The sequence below is a fragment of the Scyliorhinus torazame genome, chromosome 4, assembly GCF_047496885.1.
Source record: "Scyliorhinus torazame isolate Kashiwa2021f chromosome 4, sScyTor2.1, whole genome shotgun sequence".
NCBI lineage: Eukaryota > Metazoa > Chordata > Chondrichthyes > Carcharhiniformes > Scyliorhinidae > Scyliorhinus > Scyliorhinus torazame.
In genome coordinates, this window is record NC_092710.1 from 178,512,177 (window position 1) to 178,530,228 (window position 18,052).

At 44.3% G+C, this 18,052-nt stretch overlaps 1 protein-coding gene across 1 annotated transcript; it reads right to left on the minus strand.

Annotated features, from left to right (window-relative positions):
* Positions 1 to 7,064: 7,064 nt before the first annotated feature.
* On the minus strand, positions 7,065 to 17,362 carry osr1 (odd-skipped related transcription factor 1). Its single transcript, XM_072498917.1, has 3 exons — positions 17,071 to 17,362; positions 8,666 to 9,353; positions 7,065 to 8,313 (listed from the first exon to the last, which is right to left on the minus strand). The coding sequence occupies exons 1-3, from the start codon at positions 17,183 to 17,185 to the stop codon at positions 8,178 to 8,180; spliced, it is 939 nt and encodes a 312-aa protein (XP_072355018.1). The 5' UTR covers positions 17,186 to 17,362; the 3' UTR covers positions 7,065 to 8,177.
* Positions 17,363 to 18,052: the final 690 nt, after the last annotated feature.

An 18,052-nucleotide genomic window follows, 5' to 3' on the forward strand; every position in this document is an offset into this window, starting at 1 on the left:
TTTGAATAGGGCATGATGAAATGGTACAAGATGGATATTTACCTACTTAACAACAGCAATTACATTTCAAAAGAATATTCTCTACAATCTGAGAACATGAAAGGTGGTATGTGATGTGTTCTTCTCTGTTAAATGTTATTTGGTGTGCTGGGTAGATGGTGAAACATGTAAAAAGGATAACTGAAAATGTAGACATGCTACTGAAAATATTGATTGAGCATGTATCCTATATTGCTGAGGGGATTGTAAAAGGATATAGCTGAGGCTCACATCACAATTTTTTTAACATCCTGATAATTGGAGGGTTGCCAGTGTAACCCCGTATTTGTAGAAGAGAGAAAGGGATGTGCAGGATAACCTCCAGCCAGCTTAACATTTATAGTGAATGAACATCTAGAGAACACAATGCAGAACTGAACTAATATCCACCAAGAAGCATGTGAATTTCAAAACGCAAGTCTGGCAAAGCTAATATAAAATAACTTCTGTTAATGGGAGGAAATAACAGAATGCAGTAATAACAAAATTTATTACATTCTAAATATATAAATTTTCAACAAGTGTTTGATAAGATACTATGCCAGAAGCTCATCATAAAAATCAGGCTCATTGATTAAAATTTAAAAATCACTCAGAGGTTAGCTAATGAGCAGCAAACAGAGAACAGTGGGTGATGGGTGCCTCTGAACTGAGGGGTGAAAATAGGGGTGTCCTAGGAGCCAACACGAGGTGACATGGGTTTGCATGATAAATATATAAATAATCTGAACTCAGGTGAAAAGAGCACAGTATCTAACTTTGCAAATGACCACACAAATAGGAAGTGTGGATAACTAAATAATAATAATAATCTTTATTAGTGTCACAAGTAGGTTTACATTAACACTGCAATGAAGTTACTATGAAAATCAAGAAGACACACTGGCAAGTCGGTTAGTAGTTTGGGCAGACTGCTGTTAGGAAAAATTAAATAAGGAAAATGTGAAGTGATACAGTTTGATATGAAGAATAGATAAAGGAAATTTATGTTAAATGATCAGACTTCAAGAAGAATATAGGAATAGAATGGCTTTAACCATTTAGATACCCAAATATTTTAAAGTGAATGGGGGAATAAAGGTATTAAAAATAGCAAGCTCAAGTTATATAAATATGTAGGTGAGTACACAAGCAAATAAATAATACTAAATCTAGATTATATTTATCATTCTAAAGGCTGCTATTAGATAAAATAATGATATTTTATACCTCAGCATTTTTTAGTTGATAGGTTATATTAAATATCAGGAACCTTTTCTTGACCCAGAATTTTTATTCTGTGATTTTCCCCTCCCTGCTCAAGAGTGATAAATAGAGCGGGCTATATTGCTTTGTTTCAGCATACTTAAATGAGATGGACCAGGTGGTCTTTATCTGTCTGTCCAATTTGCATGGTTCTATTGCATGTTACTAGAATAATATAATAATCTTTATTAGTGTCACAAGTAGGCTTACATTACACTGCAATGAAGTTACTATGAAAATCCCCTAGTCGCCACATTCCGGCGCCTGTTCATGTACCCAGCCGGAGAATTCAGAATGTTCAATTCCCCTAACAAGCATGTCTTTCGGGACTTGTGACATTGGGAGATTTTACACTTCTGATCAAAGATTTGCTGTCTATTAAAATTTATAGGTGGAAAATTATGGTTGTGCATGGTTGTGCAATTTCCTGTCTGCACTCCTAGCATGCATCAGGAGTGCCCAGGTGGAAATGCTCCCCTATTGCGTCCAGTTATGAATGACTTACTTCGTTGGGAAAGGTGCCAAGAATAAGCAGGAGATGCATGAGCTTTTCTAAAGAAATTGAGACTCTTTTTACTTAGAAGGCTGAAATGAAATCTCATAGATGGTGTTCAATATTCTGATAATCAGTTCACTAAGACTTCTTAATTCTGGCACACCGTAGCTGTATGGATTATATCTTGTTCCAGATAGTAATTCATTTTGACCTTTATGATTTCTTGCAGCATTTAGTATATAACAGTTAGACAGCCATATTCTGTTCAATGCAAACACCATACAACAGACCATATGCTATAGGCAACAAACTATGTGGTTTGCACTGCACAACACACAGCTAACGACATACAGAAAAAGGTATATAGCAAACAGTACCCAGCACACCAAATAACATATAACAGAAAAGAACACATCACATACCACCTTTCATGTTCTCAGATTGTAGAGAATATTCTTTTGAAATGTAATTGCTGTTGTTAAGTAGGTAAATATCCAGCTAGTTTACACATTGCAAGGCTCTACAATTAGCAAATGAAATGAATGATCAGTTAACCTGTTTTGGGGTAGTTGGTTAAATGATATTGGCCAGAATAAATGGAGAAGTCCAACTCCTCTTCTTGAAAGAGGGATCTTTTAAATGCACCTGAAATATGTCTCCAGCAACATGGCACATGCTCAACGTTGTCTATGTTAGATGGTCAATCCCATTATGAGGATTGGACCCCCACCATCTAACGCAGAATGCAAAGTTCTACCAGTAAGCCAAATCTGCACATGCTGAACTATATAAATGTACACACAGTAAGAGCAATTAGCACACAGTAAGCAGTATAGGACACGTACTGAATCGTAAATGGAGGATGTCTTGTGGCGCAGGGTAGCATCCCCATCTCTGAGTCAGAAGCTCCATGTTCAAGTCCCACCTCAGGACTTAATGGCTTTCATACCAGAATCAAAGTGTTGAGTGTCAACCTCACATCCTTCCAAAACATGCCAATGGCAGGTCGTAAACGCAGGAGAGATTTATGGTCAGCCATGAGATGCAAAATAAAATCTTGAAGACTCAGCCATCACTGTCCATAGCTCCAGGCTACAACATGCGGGTAAAAGTGCTTGAGGCCATGGCAAATTGGACTGTAACCCAAAAAAGTCGGAAACATATATATCAACATATACAAGACAAAGTAGAAAATAGATGGCAAACAGAATACAATACACAAATATATCACACAGCAAATATCACCAAGCACACAGTAATTATGCTACCATACAATCATACCAGTCTTAAACTTCACTTGATAACTGCACTCTTGTAATAGCATCTCATAACATGAATGCTATAATAGGGATGGCATTCCATTAACCTGTGAAACATCTGATTTACTCCAAGACACATGACCAGAATACAGTCTTCATTAAATAAATTACTGATGAAAGCTATTAATACTTTAATGAGATTAAAAATCAGGTAGCTGGTGGAAATGGGGTTGAGCAGTGCAATGTGTTAGAATGCTGATCTTTCAGCTCGAGGACATGTGCTCAAGTCCACACCCACAATGATATGAAGAAAGGTTGTTTTGCCAGTTGTAAGTTCCACCTTGAATGCAATTAATTCTGTTGCAAATTAATTCTAGTGAATCTAAGTCCACAAAACACAATTGTCCTGTATTTAGGGACAACAAATACTCTAGACACCATGTGATACTGATCCACATACTAATCAGAGGAAATCTTCCCGATAAATTAGTAATTACAAACATAGTTGTCAGATTATTGGTAATGGAAATAAAAAGAAAAATTACACTTGAAATAGCAAGAAATGCTCTTCTCAATCTAGGGTTTCACCACGATTGCTCAGGGGACAAAATATGCACTGTTCTTCATCTGGCTACTGCTATAGTTATCTAAGAATGTTTAATGTCAGCAACCAGTGACCTGTCTGGGAACAAAAATACCATTGTCCACAGCTGACATATTTCACCTTAATAATCACAAATAATGCACAGTTTGATTATTTTAAATAAAAGGAGTTTCACTATTGCCTTGGATAATCCACAAATTTTTAAAACCCAAAATGAAAAGAGAAAAATGTGGATATAATAATAATCGCTTATTGTCACAAGTAGGCTTCAATGAAGTTACTGTGAAAAGCTCATAGTCGCCACATTCCGGCACCTGTTCGGGGAGGCCGGTACGGGAATTGAACCCGCGCTGCTGGCATTGTTCTGCATTACAAACCAGCTGTTTAGCCCACTGTGCTAAACCAGCCCCTGATGGACATAGCGATTAATCATCAAGTTAAAAGAGAAAGGAAGGGAAAGTTAACATTTCAGTTCTGAGAAAGCCACTACCATCTAGAAGCAGACACATGGGAACACCATCACCTGGAGGATCCCCTTCAAACCACTCACCACTCTGACTTGGAATATTGCCATTCCTTCACTGTCACTGGGTCAAGAACTTGGAACTCACTCCCTAACAACACTGTGGGTGGACCTGCACCATATGGATTGCAGCGGTTCAAGAAGACAGCTCACATAAGAACATAAGAACTAGGAACAGGAGTAGGCCTTCTGGCCCCTCGAGCCTGCTCCACCATTCAATGAGATCATGGCTGATCTTTGTGGACTCAGCTCCACTTTCCGGCCCGTACACCATTTCCCCGAATCCCTTTATTCTTTAGAAAGGCATTTATCTTTTTCTTAAAAACGTTTAAAGAAGGAGCCTCAACTGCTTCACTGGGCAAGGAATTCCAGAGATTCACAACCCTTTGTGTGAAGAAGTTCCTCCTACACTCCATCCTAAATCTACCTCCCCTTATTTTGAGGCTATGCCCCCTAGTTCTGCTTTCCCCGACCAGTGGAAACAACCTGCCCGCATCTATCCTATCTATTCCCTTCATAATTTTATATGTCTCAATAAGATCCCCCCCCGCATCCTTCTAAACTCCAATGAGTACAGTCCCAGTCTACTCAACCTCTCGTCATAATCTAATCCCCTCAACTCTGGGATCAACCTAGCATCCCACCACCATCTTCTCAACTGCAGTTAGAATCATAAAATGTAGGTGCAGAAGGGGGCCTTTCAGCCCATCGATTCTGCTCCGGCCCTTGGAAAGAGCACCCCTACTTAAGCCCACGTCTCCACCCTATCCCCATAACCCTAACCCCACCTAACCTTTTTGGACACTCAGGTACAATTTAACATGACCAATTCATCTAACCTGAATGTCTTTGGATTATGGGAGGAAACAGGTGCACCCGGAGGAAACCCACGCAGACAGGGGGAGAAAGTCACCAGAGGCCGGAACTGAACCCGGGTCCCTGGATCTGTGAGGCAGCAGTGCTAACCACTGTGTCATCCTCGAGGTGTGCAATGAATGCCAGCCAACAAAGTCAACATCTCCCGAATGAATAAAAGAAAATCTATGCCAAATTCCGAGACGACTTTCCTCATGTATTTCTAGCATTTATGTTCGAAGTGAACAGTTCCACCATTTCCACTTTAAGATGAATCCGCTTTTAAAATATAAGTTCAGGAATAAGAAGTAATACTTAATGAATTAATTGATCTTTTCATCCCTCTCATATCGTGCACCCAATAGCCTTGACTCTCCAACTAAGAGTGTGTTTCTACGACAATGTTAGTGTCACTACAAAGTGGATTATTCTGTGTGTGATAACTTTAGACCATAAATCCGGAGTCGAATGGGTTCTAGGGCCATCTGACACGAAGGTTCCCTAAAGGGAACTTTGATTACAAACAGAAAAGTAAGAGGGCATCTCCAGCAAGGTGTCAAATGCGTTGAAAGAAATGCCCGCGCGCCCTTTGGTTCTCATTATATTTTTCGACCTTTACCCACGGGTCGTCAAAACGTGCAGGAAATGTGGTCAATGCCTCTCTAAAATATTGACTCATTGCTAGGCGTGCCCTCTGCAGGGCTTTGGAACTGGGTCGCAGCCGGTCAGTGGGAATTGAGAACTATAAAGTATTTTTTTTAAAACTGCCGATGCTGAAAATGTGAAACAAGAATAAGACCTGTGCAAAAAAAAACATTCAGAATTTTGAATGTGGACTCTTCAAGGAACCTTCACTCCAGCGATTGGTTCGAAGTTGATCATGTCAGTACTGTGGTTCGGGCAGAGAAAAATAATTCTGGGCTACCCCAGATGCCCTGCTGTGTGCAGGACCCGATACCCAGTGCGGTCACACACTGCTGGTCGTCTGGTTCGTGTGGATGTGTCAGCAGCTTTCTGACTTGGGCTTGTTGCTGATCCTCGGTAAAGTCTGACAACCGGTTCCCAGTGGCTGCCTGCAGCAGACTTCACTCGGTGGTCACTGCACAGCACTCCAGCGAGGTAGAAAGGGAGGAAGTACTTTGTCCAGAGTATAAAAATGTGACCAAGTGGTGAAAGATTGATTTTTATTTAAAACAGCGAAGTAACCTTGCAACGATAACGTGGTCGTCATAATTACATCAAAAAACAAATACGTTCCCTTTGAAAATAACTGCAAACCTTTTCGAACAGATGATCTATCGCGTCTGGATTCCCCTAATTGAACTGCTTCAGGAAACAAAAATAAATGTGGCTTTGTTTTAAAATGAATGGAAAGGAGGCAGGAACAGTTGATCGAGAACATTTTTTTAAAACCGAAGCTGAAATAGAAACTAAAACATTGCAGCAAAAGGGGCAATTTTTAAAAAAAATTCACATGTGCACTGCGGTTTTCTGAAGCTCAGGTCAGCAGTGGATGCTCAAAGCCTGTGTACTCCATTTGCAGATGAAAGGGAAAGACTGTCAGAAGTGGAGACTTTAGTGCCTCGTACACCCACTCGCCCTGATCTACCCATGGCCATTCGGGCCTTTGCGCCCAGTCAGACCAGCGTGGGATGGGCGACATGAAACGGGTAGCAGCGAGAAAAAAGAAAAGGCCTTTGCATCCAGGTGAAGTACATTTCAGGCAGTAAACCTAAGCCGATACACAGAAGACCAGCACAGAGGCCTTCAGTAAGTAAAGAGCTATTCACCCCCCCCCCCCCCAAGTATCCATTAACATCTTTAAATGTTTTGTATGAATAAAGCTAGCTGAAATGTGTGAGAGGAGGTGACAGACTGCGGCCCAGATGTAACAGTGGTTCTCTCTGGAAAGAGGGGGTTTAGATTTGGGAATAGATTTCCTGTATTTGATGCGTTTATCTGACCAAGGCAGACATGGAAGACGCTCTCGCCTTAAGTAAAGGAAAACCTCTTTGTATTGTTGAAGTAAAGGAATGGTCAGCGCACTGCCCCAAAATGGCAATTTATTCGTTTAAAAAGATTAGAAATCCAGTGATACATGGAAATAGTTTTAAAAAACAGCGTAAAGTGCCAAAAACATTTACAAAGAACAATTTGGTTTTTTTTGGAATGTAGTTTCGAGTGTTTTATATTGCATGACTGTGAGTTCCTTTGTTCTGCTTTTATTTATTAGCGAACAATCTGCCACTCGGGGTTTCGCACGCAGTTCAATGCTGTTCGCCTGGAGTGCACGTTTCCACCCAGCCGCGGTGTATTGATGGGTTATGTTTTCTGTTTGCCCTGGTCATTTTTCACCTCACAAAGCTGAAGTGTTGGGGCTCAGCTCCTGATCTCTACGGCAACATTATCCGTGCCGTCCCATCCCCACACACCAGAGGGGAAAGCGGCCCTCAATCCATGGTCAAGCTGTTCCTTGTCCCAAAGTCTTCACAATTCTCTCGCTCTCTTTGGCTTCTAGCTGCGATTTGGTAATTATTCCACCCTATACCCTAAACTTTGGGAAAATTCAGACCAAACAAACTCAACTCAGGTCTCTGTGCACACATTGCAGCCTTTTGGAGTTCAGGGTTGTTTTGGGGGACTGTGGGCGAGGCTGTGGCGCCTCGGGTCACACAGTTTCTCCGGAAAAGCTTGGCATACTGGCGGCAGTTGTGAGGATTCCTGTCAGTGTGAGGAAGGAGGTGAGTTTTCAGGTTGTTTCTGTGATGAAACATTCTGCCCACACGCCGGCCACTTGTGCGGAGATTCCTGTTAAACACAGAGACAAAAAGCATCATCTTCCAACATCAAGTTCCCGGCGTCGGACATGAAGGAGGGCGACACAGTTCAAAGCGCCTTCCAGTCATGGCAATGTACCCATTCAAGGGTTTTCATTTTGCTTTTATTTAATTTTTTTTGCTCAGAATTAGAAAACGACACAGGTCTTGTCCCATAGCAGAATCCCGCAGAAAATCTGTATTGGAATAAAATAAGAGGAAAGGACAGCAGCGGAATGGATATAGTCTGTGCTGCTTCTAAATTTGACATTTCTAAATGTGTCTGCATTCTGGGCGTTCCTCAATGTTGCACTCTGAGTCCAGTTTGCCGGTGCATCGCTCAGCATTTTATTTTGGAAGTTTTCAGCTCTTTTACCTGCACGTGCAGTGTTTTGTGAACAGCTAATGTTCTGGACTGGCAAAATCCTTTACCGCATTCTTGACATTTGAAGGGTTTTTCCTTGGAATGAATGTATCTAAATTCAAGAGAGAGAAAAAAGAATGCATTATTTGACTTCGGACGTAACTGAGTTTCTAAGTCGCTGTTACTTATGGACCATGATCATCTCTATAATAGACTCACTGGACAAACCATTTAACTGAATGTTTTCACAAAAATTGCACGATTTGAATATCAGTCCCAGCTCGTTGAGAGCCACTCGAACCGAAAGAGTCTCTCTCCTGGATTGGATTCACATTCCCTGCAGTTCGAGCCGAGACTCCAGGCAGCCGGGTCCTGGCGCAAACATTAACACAGCGAAGTTAAAGTGAAAGGGGTGTGATTGTGTCAGTACAGGGGGCCAGGGAGCTGAGACACTTTCCTCTTACCTGTGGTCACGGAGGTGGTCCTGCCTCCTAAATGCTTTGTGGCAGATGTCACACGTGTAGGGTCGTTCGTCGGTGTGGGTCCGTTCGTGTATTAAGAGATTGTACGATTTGGTAAAGTGCCTCCCGCAGAATTTACAGACAAATTCCTTTTTGGTTTTGGACGGCAGTCTTCCCCTGGTGGGTTTCCTCTCCGGCGATAACTTGGTGGCATCCAGCAGGGAACCAATGGCTGAGGGCGAGTACTGTCCATCTGTCTGTCCGCGCTTAGGGTGGTCCTCTTGGGTCGCCGCAATGGCCAAATTGGCGAAGTCAAACCTGGGCCTTGACTTGTTCGGAATGCCGCTCGACTCTTGTTTGGGTTGGAAAATGTGCGGGAAGATGGGGATCGTGGGCAGCTGAAAGCGAGTGTCCACCAGCGCGGAAACAGCGGGCACTTTGGAGAAGGAAGAGCGGGGCAAAGGCATTGGAGGATAACCCAGGGTCCACTGGTGGAGATGGACAGTGTGGAGGGTACTGAAGCCATACAGGTTGTGCAGCTGGTCGGAAGGAGTGGGGATGCCGTTGGAAGCTTGGAGGAATGCATAGTTCGCTAATTGTAGCGACGGATGAATAGGCACTGGAGCCGGAATAGTCTTACTGCCCATGATGCGGAGTTGCGTTGCAGGAAACCGTGCCAACTTGCAGAAACCTTGGTAAAAAGGCGAAAAGTATGCAGTGAGTGACGACGTAACGTCCATTCTTAGCAAAAGTTCAACTGATTCTCAAATATGACAATGGAATATTCCACTTCAAAACACCTATCTCTGGAAAGTGGCATGCACCGCGACACGGTGTCTTATTAATAAAGTGCAAACACACTTTCCAAACACAAACCTGCATCTTGTTCCTGAGCAACCGTTGCTTTCCATGTCTCACAGAACAAGCATCTGTACCAGTAAAAACCGCCCCTATTCACCACAACCTCCAACATTACTTATTAACCCTTGGCGGGGAACGGCGGAGGGCAAGTTCCCCCTCCCTGTGCTTTTAACATGGGGTCAAATTAATACATTTACGGCCTCCACCTTAACACAAGCCATTGATAAACGTGACAGCAGTTCGAAAGATTAGGGGCAGGTTCCTCGACAATTAGGTTAACTGTTGTCGTTCTTCCTTGTCCATAATTGGCGGGGATTACCTGATCTCTCCCAGTGTTACTGCGGTATCGAGGGTGGATTGTAGTATTTAAACAACAACTCTTCTGTCTTGTTAAAATAGAGCAAAACAATGTTGCAGGTATAAAGTGAGAATGCATTTGTCAAAGATAGAAAAACGTCACTTTTAAAATATTATTAATCCCTATTTCTCATGCCCGGTCCCTGCACATAGTCCCAACACTGGCACGTGAAAGTGGGTCGGATCGCCTATTTCTGGTAACCTTTAACCGCAGTTACACATCAAAGGGACCTTGGAGGAGGCACATTTCTGCTGTGGTCCTATTTGACCAACAGTTCGTAACATTAGCGAAATCCCCTTGCCATTGTAGCGGGAAATGTAAGATTTTTTAAATAAAAGGGCCCATCCACCAGGGAGCTGTATCCCTGATTCCCGATCCATTACCCCTCAATATTCCTGACTACATGACTCACGGCCAATGCCCGCTGTGAATCCCGAGCGGACTGCGTTGTATTACAGGTGCTAATATGTCATTCCTCTTCTCACTTTCAGAGATTGACCTCGGACATTTGGCGCAAGCGAATCCGGGAAGATTCACGGGTTCCCGTTATATATTTGGGAAAATAAAGGGAGAGGCAACTAATTAGCATGTTGTGGTCTTGGGGTCACCAGGGATTACTGGGTTATGGTCATGACGCAGAAGTAATTGACTCTCACATCGGATCATTAGAAAGATCCCATCAGTTATTGGAGATTTACTTTCGGAAAACAGCAATTAGCGTTCACTTTTCTTGTTTTTTTTTGTTAAAGGGACATTTGTGAAAGAGCCGTTAAGGTCAGTTCGCTCTGCCACTTAACGACCATTTCACATTTTACTTCATGAAAGAAAAAGTCGAAAAGGAGCGCGTCGGGGGAAGTAATCGGTATAAATCATTTCAAACCACTTGACAAACCAAGCGAACTGACATCATGTAGAATTCCTCTGCGATGACCCGGAATAAAACACAGTGACATTTCGCTAAGATTGGCTTTGCTAATTGGTGAGACTTTCCATTAGTGTTAGTAAGAAAAGTCACACCAGAAATCCCCTTTAACTCTCACCAGTCATGGCAGATAACCCTCAGTGCAGCCAGTCAGGGCAATTTGTCAGCGTGTGCGCGATGAAAGAGCTTCCAGTGCTGGGCTATGCCAGTGTAATTATATTAGCTGCTGATTAGGTTCTATTATGTTAACCTATCCTTCAGTCTCGAAACCAATCCCATGTCGTTGCTTCTTACAGTAACAGTAATTGGTGGAAATTAAAGGACTTATTTGATTTCATGACTGGGTTGCAATATTTGCAAACTAAGAAAAGGTGCTCTGCCAGTGATCCCAGTTGCATTAAAAGTATTACCGGATTGAGGCAAACGACGGTATATCACATCAATCATTTACACGGACTAAATCAAATATTTAGAGCATGTCACGAACATTATACCTTATCGAATGTTGTCCTGCAAACATAAATGGCCAATTAAACAACAACAAAAAAACACGTAAACCGTACGAGTCTATGTCCCGACTCTCGGCTTCAAGGTGATTTAAGATTGCGAGAAATATCCATCCTTCGCTTTAATTAGGACAAACGGCATCATAATCCCTACTCAATTTATTTTCCAAAAAATGTCATCAGGTTTCAAGGAGAGCCTTTGGGATGGGGGGAGTGAGGGCGATCGAAAACTTTTCTGTGCTGTGCCTTGGAATATAAACACAAATCGGTATTTAAAGTAGTTTTTTTTAAGTCATACTGCCTCCACTAATCTGTTACAGTACAGTCGTGTGTGTGAAAATGGGTATGCAAAAGGGCAGAAAAATGGATCGCTGGCCTTTAAATTGTCTAACCTGAAAGTGTCCTGTTTGACATATTGGAGCATTTTCAAACCAAATTTGATAGTTTAGTACAGATACTGACGATTCTTTACAACGCAACTGGAATCTGTTTGATTTATCTTCATTGGGCCGTACTGACATCTGGAGCAATGGGGAGAGAAGCGGCAGGGAACATTGTGTATTGGCTTAGCGTTTAATATCGTTTGCGTACGGTCTCTGGGGCCAATACAAAGAATATCATCTCATATCTCCTACATCAACAAATACAATCGGAAGTGTAATTCCCACTGAAACCAGATATACGGTGTGTGTGCGTGTGTGTGTATATATATACTAAAAGTACTACAGATTCAAGGGTAAATGGAACGTTTTTTTATAAAATGAAATTACCCTTGATGAGAAAACTGGTGATCAAAGAAACCACAGAGAGACATAAATAAAGGTACGGGGATTATATGGGGAAAGTGCAGCTCGGCCCGTGAGACTAATGGAAAGCCTGAAAATGCTCAAACAATTGAAAAGTCCAACACTCGAGGGGATTTCAGCAGCGCCCCTCGAAAGACATCTCGCCAACGGTATGAATCCGTGACAGAAAAATTCTGACCATCCCGAAAGATAGTGGCTAATCGTGCAACCAAACCAGGAGAGGTCAGTAGTTAAATCTCTGGGGGGTGGTGGGGGGGAACAAACGATAACGAGTCAGAAATAACTTATACCGTTTACAGGAACTACGATTATAATGCATTGTTCGCCGTTTGAGTGAACAGTATCCAAGTCCTAATGCATTACAATCCTGCAAATACACCGTTTAGTTCAGCTTCTCACTAAAGTGCGGAGGGATTTTTTTTAAAGAAAATTGAATCGTTTAAAAAAATAATTCCAAAAGAATGTGCTTTCGGAGAGCTGCAGTGGAATCGGCGAATTGAGTTACATATTCATTGCATCTGACACACACACACACACTGTGAATATCCGAAACCCGCGTAGTTACAGAACTCTAAAAGCACTAACAAGCAAACTTATTTATCATTATCTAGTCACATTTTAAAATAGATTTTCTGAAACGTCGACAATTGCTTTCAATCCAAAGCATTTGAAAAGGGTCCAATAACCAGAACAAATGTAACTCGGGTGATTGAGCTCCAAAAATGCTGGACCTGACTGAACATCCGGATGGCCGAGATGATTTGGTCCTTTTTATTGAGCTCTCGAAAGATAACAAACTGAGAGATGGTGCAGAGAGTTCAGGCAATGAGGCCGAATAAAGCAGGCCTTTCAGTACAGGATGGGCGGGTGATTTTCTTCAGCACCTGCTCCCATAAAGATGTTTTAATTGCACTGGGTTTTGATAGTTACAGTCGCAAATCTAATCAACGTGACCAAACTATATGCCCGATTTCACTTTTACTTCTATTCAGGCCAAATCGTGGAATAAAGGACCCTCCTTGCCTTTAATTGATCAGAATGACACACACCTATATTAATAGGATGGACAATGCACCGACGTTTTGCAAGCTGCTCGCTGGTGAGCTGCCCGAAAGATGAATGGATCCGAATAGATGGCTTTGGGAATGTTCAATGGGATGAAGGATGAGGAGAGGAGAGGTAAAGGAAAGGGAGGCGTGTTAAAATGTGACCGGATTCCCTCCCAATGCGATTTGTCTCCCGCCCCTCCAGGAACACATTTTCCCACCTGTACACCTTCGGAAACAATTCCAGGCTGAGTGTAAAGCGCGGGCTGCAAAGAGAGAGTTTCCCCGCCAGCTGGAAATAGTGCAGGACCTCGTCTAAGTTTCCTGCTGCACAATTCGTTTGTGGGTAGACTGTATCTCGCCGGCTAACTGGCGTTTATCTAAAGAGATCCTTATCTTCAGTTTAAGCAGACAGTGGCGCGCTATCTCGCCTCGATGGCAATTAAATACCCACCTCTCTTTCATTTTCTGAAGAAAAGGTTGGTTGCTGAGTAATTGAGAACAGGCCACTTGTACCCTGACATCCTATCGAAACGAACTTCATTCCACCCAGATTAATTTACTCGACAAAATCGGATCATAAACTTGAAAGGTTGCATCTGCCTAGAATCTCTCCCCCTTCTCTACGTATTCCGCCCGTCCCGCTTTACTGATACAAGAGCAGTGTGGAGCTGCCCGTCTCCACTGAGACTCAGGCCAAGTTTCTCCGGCAGGGTCAGCCCCATCAGAAAGGCACTTCTCCATTGAACGCAGCAATATGGGAATGCTGGGCGCGCTGCGAGATATCAATCAGTGTTTGCTTTTAACCCAATGTCCCGAATAATTCCAGGGCATCATTATTCATTGGATTAACACAATATCACCATCAAGTCCAACTGTTTGGAGAAGCGAAGAGCTCAGAGCCCCCATTTCAGCGGGCACTGTTGATTAATACACCAAGACAAACAAACAGTCTCAATATGGATGACTTGGTTTTTAAATAAGGGCGAGAGGAGTGCGTTTGGGAAATCTTTTAATCCATTGTGGACAGGACGAAGGAGTTCCTGTACACGGAGTTCCTGTACAGCAGTTGGCCAGATTTCAGCAGTAAACTGTTTCCCGTCCAAAAATCGGGCAGGGAGAGATTTGCCTGATATATTTCCCGATACTTCACCCATTGCACACAGAGCGCCGATAAACTCCCCACTCGGCTAGCACTCTTCATTTTAAAAATAAATTTAATATTTGGGGCCTTTCATAAAAATCAGTCTTTGACCCCCAGAATAAAAGAGTGAAAGATCACCCTGCCTCATAAGATGGTAGTGAAAGTCGGCATCTGCCACCTTATCCTGGGGTTAAAGCTTTAAACACGCACAATACTAAAATCCCATTTGTGCTTTGGCCAGTGGCTGCGGCTGGACATGTTGGCATAATCCGATACAAGCGATACTCATTAAAAACGAAATTCAACAAATAAAAAGGAATCACTTGTAATTTTCGAAAATTCAATTTTGTTTCGCTTCTCTGCTTTCTTTTTAGATATATTTATTTTATTGTTAACGGCTCCACTGAAATCGCAGGTCGAAATGCCTCGAGTTTGTAAAAATAAAGCAAAGGCAGTTTGGGAATAAATGGTGCTCCGCCTGTATAACCCTGTTAATAACAGTCTCATTAACCGCCCTGGAGTTGCTTATTAAATGTATCCCATTAAAATTAATAGGAGTAAACTATACCCTGCGCCGGAAACAGCTGGGAACAACACAATAGCCCGACTCAATGTACAGCGACACGGCTCCACTGTTGGGAGGTTGTATGGGTTCCGAATGCAGCAGCAGCCTTTGCATTTGAACGAGTTGGGTTAAAAATCAAAGAAACACATTTCACTCCCAAATAACGATGGGTGGGGCGGGGGGGGGGGGGGGTTCAATAATTCATTACCAATACTTTCACTAATTTTACACAGGCTGTGGGATGGACAGTGACTCCAGGTGGACTGGAGCTGCGGCATTTGGTGCAACCTAGGGATCGCTGCACGTGTTCGGATCGCAATCCTGTCAAAACCCGGCCGCATCCTCATCAAAAAAAGATGCCAAAGGAATCTCCAACTGAAAGCAACTCAGCGCCCAGGGATCCGCGGCTCCATGGCTTCAATGATGCGTCCAGAGATTCACGTCAGGCGGGGTAGGGGTAGATTCCCTCCTGCTGGACACACCGAGTGTGCTGCAGGGCTGCAGGATTGCACTGCCGTCTGGGAGGAGCGCCCGTGTCACTGCTCATGTCTATGCTGAGTTTCAGCTGAACCAGCTTCCCAATAATCATTCCCACAGTTCCGTGTACAGGAACTTTCCCCCAGCTCCGTGTACAGGAACTTTTCCCCAGCTGTGTGTACAGTAACATACTCCCAGCTGTGTGTACAGGAACATTCCCCCAGCTCCGTGTACAGGAACATTCCCCCAGCTCGTGTACAGTGACATTCCCCCAGCTCCGTGTACAGTGACATTCCCGCAACTCCGTGTACAGGAACATTCCCCCAACTCCGTGTACAGGAACATTCCCCCAGCTCGTGTACAGTGACATTCCCCCAGCTCCGTATACAGTGACATTCCCCAGCTCCGTGTACGCAGAGGAACAGTCCCCCAGCTCCGTGTACAGGAACATTCCCCCAGCTCCGTATACAGGAACATTCCCTCAGCTCCGTGTACAGGAACATTCCCCCAGCTCCGTGTACAGGAACATTCCCCTTGCTTCGTGTACAGGAACATTCCCCCAGCTCCGTTTACAGGAGCATTCCCCCAGCTCCGTTTACAGGAACATTCCCGCAGCTCCGTGTACAAGAACATGCCCCTTGTCCCGTGTACAGTGACATTCCCCCAGCTCCGTGTACAGTGACATTCCCCCAGCTCCGTGTACAGTGACATTCCCCCAGCTCCGTGTACAGTGACATTCCACCAGCTCCGTGTACAGTGACATTCCACCAGCTCCGTGCACAGTGACATTCCCCCAGCTCCGTGTACAGTGGCATTCCCCCAGCTGTGTGTACAGGAACATTCCCCCAGCTCCGTGTACAGGAACATTCCCCCAGCTCCGTGTACAGGAACATACCCCCAGCTGTGTGTACAGGAACATTCTCCCAGCTCCGTGTATAGATACATTTCCCCAGCTCCGTGTACAGGAACATTCCCCCAGCTCTGTGAACAGTAACATTCCCCCAGCTCCGTGTACAGGAACATACCCCCAGCTGTGTGTACAGGAACATTCTCCCAGCTCCGTGTATAGATACATTTCCCCAGCTCCGTGTACAGGAACATTCCCCCAGCTCCGTGCACAGGAACATACTCTCAGCTCCGTGTACAGGAACATTTCCCCAGCTCCGTGTACAGGAACATTTCCCCAGCTGTGTGTACAGTAACATACCCCCAGCTCCGTGTACAGGAACATACCCCAGCTCCGTGCACAGGAACATACTCTCAGCTCCGTGTACAGGAACATACCCCCAGCTCCGTGTACAGGAACATTCCCCCAGCTCTGTGTACAGGAACATACCCCAGCTCCGTGCACAGGAACATACTCCCAGCTCCGTGCACAGGAACATACTCCCAGCTCCGTGTACAGGAACATTCCCAAACCAACACCGAAATGTTCACACAAAACACAGAACAGAAAGTGGAACATGTCACCAGGTGGATCTCGATTACCCGGAACCACCCGGGTCACTGCTTATTATTGATAGATATAGATAATGTATATGTATGTGTATATAATATACATATATATACATATATATAGACAAATGGAAATCCAATCCTGTTTGTCTAATTAACAGTGCGCTCTATGAAACAAGTTTCTGAGTCTCCTGGCGGTCGCTGCCACAAGTTACCTCCCAGCTCCCCCTGACTTCGAGTCGCGAGTAGGAAAGGTCGGGCTGATTACCTGAGCCGGGGATCTCCTCCTCGGCCGCTGCAAGTGTCGCCGCTTTCTCGCTCGAACTAATGGCAGAGGTGGAGGTGGCGGCGGCTGTGGTACAAGCGCATCCCCAAGTTGGCATGCTCTGGGTTGGCGCTGCGGGCGGCGAGGGTGGCTGGTGGGGTGGGCCAGGCCACAGCGATCGGGGGGCCGTGTCCCCGCTCCTCGCACGGCACAGCTTCGGCGGGTGTGGGGTAGCAGATGCCGAGCACAGACTGACTCCTCCAGACCCCTCGAACCACCTCCTATTTCAACCGAGTCCTGCGAGAAATCCCGGCACGGCGCAGGCGCACTGCGCAGCCAGCCCCACCAACTTCTTTGACAGCAAAAGTCAATAAACTTTCAACAAAGTTCACAGAGTGGCCCGGGGGGGGGGGGGGGGGGGGGGGTCAACTCCGCTTCAGGCTGCTGAGCCGAACATAGAACTCTGAAAACAAACGTAGCATGTTTCCTAAACTCTTTGGACACGGACACATTCGTACCCACCCCCCACCCGCCCCACACACACATACTCTTGTTGTTAACTTAATTCAAAGCAAATGTGCAGCGTCTTTCTGGAGCGGGACCGAGAGAAAGTTCGCCCAGGCCACCAAATCCAATAAACTAGGCAGTCGATCCCGACCTTGGTGGCGGCACATATGATAACTGGGCTATTTTAAGTATCCGCTAAAACCACCAGTTTGTTTTTCGCACCAAGCTAGAAGTGATGCGAGGAGAGTCTCCTGACAGATGGGCATGTTTTTATTTTGAACCAATTTGATCAGCAGGGAATGAACACAAACAGGGTTTTATTTGTGTTTGTGGTCAGATACAGGGGGTTTCTGAGAGATGAGGGAAGCTGTGACATCGGCGGCCCAGGAAGTGAAACACATCCATCGAAAGGTGACATGGCATCGCTCGGTAAAAGTAACCCGAAAACATTCAGTTCCAGTCCACGCCAAACTCCAGA

Bases quoted from the DNA above. Each gene is read 5' to 3' on its own strand.
- osr1 (XM_072498917.1), bottom strand. From the start codon at position 17,185: ATGCCAACTTGGGGATGCGCTTGTACCACAGCCGCCGCCACCTCCACC. The intron at 9,354-17,070 runs GTAATCAGCCCG...CTTTTTACCAAG, and splicing joins GGAGGAGATCCCCGGCTCAG to GTTTCTGCAAGTTGGCACGG. The intron at 8,314-8,665 runs GTAAGAGGAAAG...TCTTGAATTTAG, and splicing joins GACCACCTCCGTGACCACAG to ATACATTCATTCCAAGGAAA.